We start from the raw sequence: 12103 nt of genomic DNA on the forward strand, positions 1-12103 counted from the left end.
GCCCAGTAGAACAGCTCCTAGGAATAAGGCTCCCTATTGTGGAACTAAAGGGAGAGAAGGAAGTACCCGAACACCCTCAGAAAGGGAGTCAGGGCCATTCTCTTTGAGATAGTGGTGAAGCTACCCCATTTAGCAGCCAGGGGGAGTCTAAGGGATGAAGCCCGAGTTCCCTGGTTAGGTGATGCCTCCTCACTGAAAAGGGTGAGATATAGCTATTCCCAGCCCAGCTGAAAGCAAGCTGAGCTGAGCAACCAGACAGATGCTGAGAGGAGCCCAAGAGGGAGGAGGGGGAGCTCCTCCCTGAGCCTATGGTTATTGATTGTAAGGAAGCAGTACTCAGCCCTGCTGAAGGTGAAGGAGATATAGAAGGTGATGCTTGTTAAGTGAGAACCCTGAGGTACTGGAAAGGCAGCTGTGAGATGCCTCTCAGACTGGAGTATGGCTATAAAATGGAAGGTGAGTTGCCTGTTCCTCAGTAATAAAGATTGTTCTGAATTCTGAAACTTGAGCTGTATACTCCTTGAGAGATGGGTCAAGGTGAAATGACCCTGGTTATAGACTTTTGTTTATTGGAGCCATAGTGGTATTAACCTTTTGTTTGTTGGAATTGGTTATGTGCTCGTGGGCATGAATAAAGAGGAAAACCTGAACTGAATCAGGTTGTGGCCATGATTTGGACAAGAGAATTGCTAAACTGGGAGTATTAGCAGCAGCTCAGAGTGTCTGAGGAGTGCAGAACCCAGGGTTTGTTACAATACTTTTATAAAATATATGCCTGCTTACATACAGTTCATGCACATTTACACATTTATACCTAGCTTGTATCATGCTATTTTGTTACATGTGCAAATTTGTGAGAGAGAATTTATGCACCGCAAGGGGTTATTTTAGGCAGCTGTTGCCTTTATAAAATATTTATTTATCAAACTTGTATCTCGTCTATGCATTCAATCTAAACAGGTTACAACAAACACCCATAAAAGCAGCACAACATATACAACAAGACATACAACATAAAACAACAAAACAGAAAATACCAAACAACAAGATTAAATCTATAACTACATTAAAGTCCATAATCAATGAAAACTTCACGTAACAAAAGTGTCTTCAATTGCTTTTTAAAAAGTGGCACAGAAGCAGTTTGGCACATTTTCAAAGGGAGAGCTTGATTACACACCCTGGGCCAGGCTACAGAAAACATAAGTAAACGGTCCACTTTAAGATGGACCTGATGAACAGAAGGAACATCCAAAAAACACCCACCTTGAGATCTCAAAACCCTTGATGGATCATAAGTCTTAAGACACTGCATAATGGCCACAGGGGCATGGCCATGCAGAGCCTTAAATACCAACAATAAAATTTTACACATAATGCACCAAACCATTGGAAGCCAATGCAACGTAATTAATTGAGGGGTAACATGGAACATCTTGCACATTCCACCTATAATCCGAGCTGCAGAGTTCTGAGCTATTTGCAACACTCTCAAAGACCTTTGTGAAAGACCACAAAAGAGAGTGTTGCAGTAATCCAAATGCTAAAGAACATAACTCTGCATCACAGATCGAAAAATTTCCACAGAAAATATGCATGTTTTTAGGTACTGTTAAGAAATTGTTTTTAAGAGTCTAAATTTCAAAGGTATTTCTGCAGGTAAATCTGAATGATCTATAAAATGGCTCAATCAATATGTGGGAAAAATGCATTAACACGTACCAGCAGCGAGCAACAGGTATCCTAGGAGGTAGGGTTGAGGGTTTGCACTTATGTGCAAACTTTAAAAAATGGAAGCCTATGTATATCCTTTTTTATGGGATAAGTAGGTGCACCAAATAGCAAGTATAAATGTGAAGGCACAGTTTTCTTGAGATCATTTTTCAAAGTAAAAGTTTGCACATATGTAGGTAATGATAGACAGTTATAAAGTTGCCTCTACTGTCTGCATTCTTGCAAAGTCAATGGGTACTTTTTAACCATAAATTCATTCCTTTTCAAAATTATCCTAGGGAAAAGCACTCACAGATTCTGTTAGAAGATCTGTTTATACCTTATTAGACATTACCTGAATACCCTCTTAATGCTATATCTTATATAAGTGAGAGGTACTCAGTGAATACAATTTTACTTGGGAATTCAAATATGGCTTTTTTTTTTACTCAAATTAATAGGTACACAGATTCATCAAACCTTAATTAAAATTGTTAAAGAAATATGTAGAAACTTACAATCTCTGTGTTTCAATAAGATGTTATGTTTAATGTTTCTACACAAAGTCAATACTTCATATTTACTCCAGCTTACCTCCTGTTTGGTCAAATTAACTTAGGCTGTTCCATCTGCTATCAGGCTAGTACTGCCCCCAAAAGAGTCTGAATTTCACTGTAGCAGCATTTCTGATTTTAGCTTTATTTGAATAGAAACTTTTTCATCTTTTTTCAGGGAGAGATCCTTGCTCCCCCACCACCACTCCTTGGTGAGACCCATTTCGCAATGGCACATTTATCCAGTCCCTCTGTGGGGATAGAGTCCACCTTTTTTCACATACTCCAACTCACTCACTCTTCCACTCTTATTCTCACACTCTTCTCTTCTCTCTCTCTCTTTCTTCCTAATATCCAGGAAACTCCATGTTATATAGGATTTTTTCCCCATAGCCATTGATGGTAGGTCCTGTCATTGGCTGTTGACAGGCTAACATGGAAGTAATAGAGCTTGGCAATTCATGACTGGTTCATCTTAATGAGGATTATGTTATGGGAGTTGGTCCTATGATGCAAAGGCCTAGTCAGCTTAAGTATACACAACCCATTCTCTGACAGGGCTATCAAAGGGGAGTCTCCACAGACCTACTCTCTGACCACTTTCATGGGCAGGCATAATTTTCCAAAATCATTGTGACCCTATTGCCCTTGCACCCACAGTCCTTCTGTCCCATGATCTACCCTAGAGTAAACTGTCCAATTGCATGTTGCAATGCTCGTTGGTACACCAGCCTGGATCAATAATGCTGACAGCTTAATTCTCCAAAAAATACAGTTCAGGCCTGGTCTCAACAGCTAGGAAGCAAAGCTTAATCTGACCTAACTTCTCTATAGCATACAGGCCCAAAGCCATCCCAAAACTAACCATAATTTTAGCAGCTCATTTTAATGTGGGTTACTTTTTTCTAACCAAAATAATTCATGTTCTTCTGGAAATGCAAAACAATGCCCAGTGTTGCAATTCCTACACTAACCCTGCTCCTGGGATTGCCTTTTCTCAGTGGGGGAACAATACTCTTATTTCTGGCCAAAAGAGCAATTTCCAAATAGCCCATTTACTCAGGTGAATGACTTTAGAAAATTTTGCTCAACCATTTCTTTTGCAGGGTTAGCACTGCTGTGGAGCCTTTCTGAAAAATATTTCCTTTTTTTTTTCTTGAAGGATATTTGTTATGTTAATTTCTGTTTGTCACACAGTTTATAATCCATTAACCTTTCTTAGTCCTTTGCATTAAAAGGAATAATTATCACACACCATAATAATCATGAAAATCAGTGTTTTAATTTCTTAGGTAGTTATATTGTTATTCTGTGCCCCATTTCATCTACACAATTATTGTTTGTTTTTTGTTTTAACCTCTTTATCTGAGGAAATGTCTTGACCTGAATCAGCAGTAGGGGTTAGGACAAAGCAGTGATTCAGATGCATACTTTAATTTCTGCTCCCAAGAGATAGTTGTGATGCACGTGGAAGGGGCAAACTACCCTTATCACTTGGAAGAGTGACTCCCTTCTCCATGCTATTATTTTTGTTCTCTAATTGGTTTCAGTTTTAGCTGAAACTACAGCTCCTGGCATGACAAAGCAGAAAGCAAACCCTCTGAAGCACAGATTAATATGAGTCAGAAAGCATGCAAAAAGCATAGCAAGTAGGATGCCCCAACATCCCAATCCCACATTGCTCTCGTTCTCCTCAAGACTCAAAAACATACCACACATCACACAAACATAGTGGCTAAAAAAGCCACTATGTAGAGAATCTAGTAGAAGGTATCTGAACCTCCCAGCTATATGCTGCCCTAGCAACATTCCTATTCCCCTCTCCCCATCTACCTATCTGACAAAGTAATGGAGGTTTGCAATGGTGGGGGGCAACTAGGTCAGTGTCCAGTACATGTTTTGAGGATCCTATCAGTGTTCTAGCTGCCTAAGCAAGACTTCAGAGTCTGTCTTGAGTTGCAATATTGCAAGTCCATAGAAACAGAGAAAAATGAAAGCAGATAAAGGCCATATTGCCTATCCAGTCTACCCATCCGTGCCATGTACTCTCCCTTTCACACCCTTAGAGATCCTGTGTACTTGTCCCAAGCTTTCTTAAATTCAGATACAGTTTTCATTTCCACCACTTCCACTAGGAGGCCATTCCACGAATTCACCACCCTTTCCATGAAGAAATATTTCCTCAGGTTACTTCTGAATCTGTCCCCTTTCACCTTCATCCTATGCCCTCTCATTCCAGAGATTCCTGTCAATTGAAAGAGACTCGCCTCCTGTGTATTTATGCCACATAGTTAAACATCTCTATCATATCTCCTCTCCCAGCTGTCATCCAAAGTATACATATTCAGATCTTTAAGTCTGTCCCCATACACTTTATTATGAAGATCGGAGAACATTTTAGTAGCTGCCCTATGGATGGACTCCATTCTTTTTATCTCTTTTGAAAATGCGGTCTCCAGAATTGTACACAATGTTCTAAACTAGTAAAATAGGCCCGTTTCTTAACGCAATGAAACGGGCGCTAGCAATGTAGTGAGTTCCTGCCATTAATGTTTCCACGGTTGTATTCTGAATATAATTGTTATTTACATGTGTAAAATTTCTTTATATACAATATTTTTTGTGTAAACTGTGTAACAATGTGGTAAAACTTTTCCTTGTTCAGGCCCTTCAATCAGTTTAACAATCACATCAGAAGAGCTCCTTACTCGTGAGAATGCAACATGTAGTTGCCCATGTGAGTGACAGTGACAGTGTGTTTTACAGACAGTGTAAGAGAGAGATACACAGAGTGATTAAGTGTGTGTGTGTGTGTGTGTGATGTCTCTGTGTGTGTGTGATGTGTGTGAGTGACAAAGTGATTAAATGTTTGTCTTCCCTTCCGTTCTGTGCACTTGCCTCCACTGATGTTCGTACCTCCCTGTATATGATTGTTTGTTAGAGATTCAATCCACTCCACTTTCCTCCTCCAAGTTCCGTTCTGTCTGATTGGTTCTTCGTTCCTGTGACGTCGTGTTTGTTTGCTTGGCAACTATGCAGCGTTCCGTTTCCTCGACGTGAGGGCGGGGACAGTGAGAGCCAATGAAACACTAAACTACAGACTTACGAACCCTACACTGCCACAGTGCCACGGAGTCAGCTTCAGAATGTTGGAGGTGCTTTTTATTATATAGGATGAGGTTTCACCAGTGTTTTATATAGGGGCATCACCACCTTCTTTTTCCTACTAGCCATTCCTCTCCCTATGCACCCAAGAATCCTTCTAGTTTTCATTATCTCACCTTTTCTACCTGTTTGGCCAGCTTAAGATCATCACATATGATCACACCTAAGTCCTGCTTATCATTCAGTTCAAACTCAGGTTTCTTACTACTTCCCACTGCCCAGGCAATTGCCCTTCTGACCCCTCTCCTTTTAAATGTCTCATAGGTTTGAACAGCCACCATTAAATTGTGATGGAGTGCCCTTACCTACAAGGATGAGGAGGTGGGACACAAACCTCCTCCATATCAAGCTGTACTTATACTCTCTTGCATACATATTCTAGTCTTGCTAGGACCTTTAAGGTGTGTGTATTGCCCATTTCTGTCAAAGAGATCTGGGCACTACACACACCTCACATTGTGTAATTAGTGTGTGCTCTTCCTACAAGGACTGCTGCTTTGCCAACCTGTATATTGATTCTTAATACTCTCCACTTTCCAGAACCTTTAGCAGTGAAAGCTGGAGAATGTGGAATGACCATTGAAGATCCAGACCCCAGGAGCTAGAGAGATATTAATGTCAAGTCTTTTTTTTTATATCGGTCACCATAAAACATCAGGAGATAAGGGTGACATCATTATCTCTCATGTATTATTAGGAGGTCTAGATGAGTTGCAGTGGTTAACAATTTCTGCTAGAGAGGAATGAGTTCTACCCAATCATAAAAAAAACCAAAAAGCAAAACAGCGAAGATGACTCACAGGAACACAAATAAAAATAAAAACAGAAGATAAAAATAAAATGTGAAAATAATCACAGAATATGTATTTAAAAATATAAATACATAAAATAGACGACACTATGGTTATAAAAATTAAAAATAAACTTTATTAGCCAACAGTTGGCGGAGTGAAAGGGACTCAACTCAGCTGTGTTTCGGCCATACAGGCCTGCGTCAGGAGTCTGTTGGCTAATAAAGTTTATTTTTAATTTTTATAACCATAGTGTCGTCTATTTTATGTATTTATATTTTTAAATACATATTCTGTGATTATTTTCACATTTTATTTTTATCTTCTGTTTTTATTTTTATTTGTGTTCCTGTGAGTCATCTTCGCTGTTTTGCTTTTTGGTTGTTTTTTTGCGAAGACTGGTTTCTTCTGTTTTTTTGAATCACGTTTGTTCTACCCAATCATGTCACCCGTTCTGATCCACTGCTGAAAAGCACTCTTAAAGTAAACCACGTATAGCAGTTGAACATTGCCGTATAGATACATATAGTTACTGGTAGCCAATGTGTTTTACATAAAAAATAAATGACAACCGCCAGGTTCAAATATTGATCTGGTTCTGCTTATGTTAAGTATTAGTAGATATTAATATAAATTCAATGAAGCTTTAAGTTCTGCTCTGCTTTCTTTGTTTATCTCCTGCACAACAAGTGTCATCATATCTACTTCCTGATTAAGTTATTACCATTTTTGTTCCATTTTTTCTTTCATTAAGTTAGTGCCTGTTTGCATCAGCAATATTGATCTATTTTCCTAATGTTTGTCTTGATTGTATAGTGAGCCAGTTTTTTGTGTGCAGTTTCATGAATAATAATAATAATAACAATAATAATAATAATAATAATAATAATAATAATAATGTTTACCTGGACAAAGAAGCATGTCCATAGCAAAGTAACAGACCTAATCCACAAAATGTGGTAAAGGCAGTTAGCTTAGCAGAGTTTAAAAAAGGTTTGGACGGCTTCCTAAAGGAAAAGTCCATAGACCATTATTAAATTGGATTGGGGAAAATCCACTATTTCTGGGATAAGCAGTATAAAATGTTTTGTACTTTTTTGGGATCTTGCCAGGTATTTGTGACCTGGATTGGCCACTGTTGGAAACAGGATGCTGGGCTTGATGGACCTTTGGTCTATCCCAGTATGGCAATACTTTTGTACTTATGTAAAATATGCATTATACTGTTATTAGGGGGATATTTACTAAGTTTTGCTAAACAGCTAAGTGGTAGCTGTTTGTTTGGACCCTGGATAATGGATACAACATGCTAAAACCAGCCAGCACAACAAAAATCATGTGCTATATGCTTAGCCCATGTAAAGGCAGGATCTGGGTGGGACACGGGAGGCAACAGGGCATAGCCTATACGGACCACTAGCATGCAGGCCAGTTCCACTTGCTAGCTTCCATAACTGCCAACAGTATAGCTGGCTGACAAAGCAAAAACCACCACCTGGTCCAAGCACTTTCTAAGATCTGTATCCTCTTCAGCCTACCCAGACCTGCACCTTATTCTAGACCCCCTGACTCCTCAAATCAAGTCCTATCCTCAAAGCCACTCCTCATTAATCTCAATCTGACTCTCCTCCACACTCTGATCCCCTCCCCCGAAGTATACCCAGCAGTATCTTTGGTCATCTGATGGAATGGGACAGGAGCCATCCCCCTGCACATCCACCCTATCTGGCTCTGCAGCTCAAAATGACTGATATGATTCCCTAACAGTAGTCTCACATTACTACTGCTAGAGGTCATTTTTCTTTATAAGGAGCTATTGCCCTTATATGGATGGATGACCCCGAGAAGCAGTAACATGAGACTACTGCTAGGGATCATATGTTGCATTTGGAGTGCCAGAGCCAGACAGGGTTCAATGGAGGGGGACTGCTTCTGGCATGTTTCACTATATGAGAAGGGATACACATAGATAAGTCCCATAGAAGTTAGAAAGTCAGGAGATGGAGGAAGATAGGGTTGAGGTCATTGAGGATGGGCTTGGAGAAGGACTTGATTTGTGGAGTTAAAAAAAGGGTATACATTTTGGAGGGGGCATGATCATGAGGAGACTGGGGTGGGAAGATCAGATTAGGGGATTGATCTGGTGTGTGTGTGGGGGGTGGGGGGGGAGATCGAGCTGTGCCACTACAGCAGCAGCAGGAATTTTGTTGTCTTACCACCAGGACCCGTGTTCCATGCCTCTGCAGGTAGAGCGCACATGCTGCCGACTGAGGCATGGGATATCGTCTCATGCGGTGCATGTATGCCCTGTGTAATAAATGCAGGGCAGATGCTGGGCATGCCCCTGTGTTTACTACACAAACCTTCTTAAGCTTTGCACGTAAGGTGCAGTAAGTATAAAAACCTATCACATTTTAGTAAATATGCCCTTTATTATCCTGGAAATCCTTTGAGATGAATATTTATTTATAATTCTTCATTTTTCAGGCCTGCATGAACTTCAATGACAGTGGAGCCTGTGTTACTCAGTGTCCCCAGCCTTTTGTCTATAATCCCACAACATTTCAGTTGGAACACAACCCCAAGGCCAAGTACACCTATGGAGCATTTTGTGTGAAAAAATGCCCGCGTAAGTTCAAAGTACTATAGAAGCAATATCATGCTGGTGACTCAGGCATGGACTGGGTGTATTCTGTAACAGCACACATAGATTTTTGAACTGCCCACTAACCGTCCATTCCATGCCCATGACTACGCCCCCTCTTCAGTTTTGCATCTTAGAATTTGCGCGCATCACTTTACAGAATATGCTTAGCAAGTTCTAATTAATGCCAATTGGTGTCAATAATTAAGTTAATTATTGGTGCTGATGGGCTTGTTAAGATAATTATCTTAACAAGCCCATCAGCACCGATGGCGCATGCAAATCAGAATATGACCTGATTAACGCTCGGAACTCTGGTTGCACTATATAGAATATGGGGATAGCACTTAAAATTGCGTGCACAAATTTGGGTGCATACCCAAATTGTGCGCACAATTTAATTGCTTCATGAGCCAATTAGTGCAGATAACTGGGCACTAAAAATCAATTATTGGTGCACACATCTTTATAGTCACTATTCTATAAAGATATGTGCGTAAATGTTTCCATGTAGATTCAAAAAGGGGGCCTGGTCATGAGAAGGGGCATGGGTGGTTCTAGGATTTGCAACAATATTATAGAATTTGGGGGATCTGTGTCTAATTTAGGCTCAAGGATTTACACCAGGGTTCAGTCAGTGTAAATCTTTAAGCCCAAAATACGGCGTGGATCCCGGTGTTAAACGCTATTCCATAAACGAAAATTGACACATGTCCATTTTGGGCCTGAGACCTTACCACCACCCATTGACCTAGCGGTAAAGTCTCACATTTTAACCGGGTGGTAATGGTCTACACGCATATAATGCTGATTATCGCCTGGTTAGCGCCGTGCATCGGAAAATTTCTGGTGCACTTAGTGGACGTGTGTATAAAATGGGCCACAGCGAAGCCATGCTCTAGTTCAAAATTGATTCATGTAGGGTGTATGTGCCTATGCGGCTTAGTAAAAGGCCTCTATTTTATTTGGTATGTTTTTGTATTTAGCTATGGAAATTATAATAATATGTTTTAAATAGGGAAAACATTTCTGGCCATTTTTGCCAAAAAGATAACTACAAATCAAGGAGGTGTACTATTCTTTTTCTTCTGGGCTCAGTATCTACATTTCTGGTCAAAGTTTGCTACAAAGCTCATTTTCAAGAGTAGAAAACTTTCACCAATAACAAGCCACTAGTTTGTGAGATATTCTGTGGATTAGTATGTTGATCATTTAGTTGTCAAGCACTCTTTCTTTGACTAGTCCAAGCTCAAAAATAAGTAATTTTTTTTTGTTTTTTAAGTCCTTTGCCATTGAATATAGATCTTCAAACTCTTGTATTGGCCTTTCTGTTTATTTACAGATAACTTTGTAGTGGATCACAGTTCCTGTGTGCGTGCCTGTCCTAGCAACAAGATGGAAGTGGAGGAAAACGGAATTAAGATGTGTAAACCTTGTACTGACATCTGTCCCAAGGGTGGGCCTTTCTCCTCTTTGTGTTTGGATGCCTAAATCCCTTATTTTCCATGTTTTGTGATATGCATTTATGATTTTGTTCAAAAGTCTACAGGACCTATTTACTAAACTGTGATAATGTTTGCAGTTAGCACAGATTATTGGCAAATTTAATGCATGATAACTTTAGACATCCTGCATTAACTGTTGGGAAGCATTCGTTACAATTTACCATTCAGTTCATTCAAAGAAAAATTCTTTACTGTGCCTTAACTGAGTGACAGATAACACTATGCTGTTATCTACATCTTTTTTGGTAGCTTTAACTTTGCTGCATTATTTGGCACATTAACAGTTAACAAGCTGTAAATACTTCCATTTTACCTGTAAGGTGCATTCCCTGCCTATTCCTCTCCACCTTTTATTTGAGGAAGTTAACATAGGGCCTGAGCTCTTAAATTTAGGATCCTAGGCTAGGCTGTTAAATTTGTCCCATACTTTCCATCAAAATTAGGAGCCCAAGTACCCTGTTTACACTAGGGGCGCGCTAAAGTTTTTAGCATATGCTAATGATTAGCACGTGCTAAATGCTAAAGTTGCATATAGAAACATATGGGTGACTCTAGCATTTAGCGCGCACTAAAAACACTATTATAAACAGGGCCTATAGGCTCTTATTTTCTAAGATCTATTCATGTTTTGGATGTCTAAAAAACAGCATTTAGACATCTATATTGCACGGATGTCTAAATTCCAATTTTATAAAACTGAAATATAGGAGTCTAAAACTGTTTTGGGCAATACTGTGGAGGAGCGAAAATATAAATGTCCAACTTCAGTTTCATAAGAGGAAGAGTCCTGGTACAGCATGTCTAGGTTACAGAAAGATGCTCAGATTGAGCAGTTCTCCACCAGAGGGTTTGAGGGAAGTCATGGTAGGTATTTTTCTGTCACAAACAGCCACACTCATTTTTGAGCCTGGGTGCTCTGGTTCTCAACTCATTGAGGTAACCATTATGCTACTCCTCCACATGAATACCTGTGTGACTATTTCGTAACATGAACATTCCTATGCTGCCACAATGTGATCCATATCCTGTGTTTTGCCCTGTTCATAGTTTAGACATTTCAGTTTGTAAAATGGATGCTCAGGCTGGACGTAATCAGCCCGTGGATGTACATTTCTCATGTATTTTAGAACAGGATCTGCCGATGTACAGCTTTTTCTGAAATTCAAGAGATATGGCTGTCCATATACTACATACCAACTTGGGCATCCTTATTCTGAGTTGGACGTCCTTTCTAAAATGTCATGCTACATATTCAGCTGAAAATTCATCTTAATTTAGGAGCTTAATAGTTAATTGCCTAGATTTATGAGCCTAGTGCTAAAAAATTATTGGTAAACTGCTAAATGTTTCCCCATCCTAAATCTACCCATGTTGCCAACCAATCTTATGCTCCTAGATTTTGGATGTTTGTGCCTAAATTTATGCTCAAAAATTCACTAAGTCACAGTACATTTTCAAAAAGGCTCATTTAAGATCATAAAGAAGGATTTTAGAAAGGGCTTGCGAATCAGAAGTGAGACATCCAGGTTGGAATGTCTCAGATTGCACTGTGTTTCACAATAGGATCTGCCAACACAGAGCCTGTTCTAAAATATATGGTGAAATGGATGCTTATGCGCTGGTTATGTGCGGCAGGAGCATCCATTTAAGATCACAAATATCTACAATATCAATAGACCAGCATGGACACATAAACATTAATGTGCAAGCACATACGTGCCCCGCTAGTGG

At 39.7% G+C, this 12103-nt stretch overlaps 1 protein-coding gene across 1 annotated transcript in view; it reads left to right on the plus strand.

Annotated features, from left to right (window-relative positions):
• Positions 1-12103, plus strand: part of ERBB4 (erb-b2 receptor tyrosine kinase 4) — a 1861028-nt gene that overhangs the window by 1276171 nt on the left and 572754 nt on the right. The window contains exons 7-8 of the mRNA XM_030209189.1: positions 8711-8852; positions 10210-10323. Coding sequence (XP_030065049.1) covers positions 8711-8852; positions 10210-10323 — 256 coding nt within the window. The remainder of the gene's footprint in view (positions 1-8710; positions 8853-10209; positions 10324-12103) is intronic.

The sequence above is a fragment of the Microcaecilia unicolor genome, chromosome 7 (genome assembly GCF_901765095.1).
Source record: "Microcaecilia unicolor chromosome 7, aMicUni1.1, whole genome shotgun sequence".
Classification (NCBI taxonomy): Eukaryota; Metazoa; Chordata; class Amphibia; order Gymnophiona; family Siphonopidae; genus Microcaecilia; species Microcaecilia unicolor.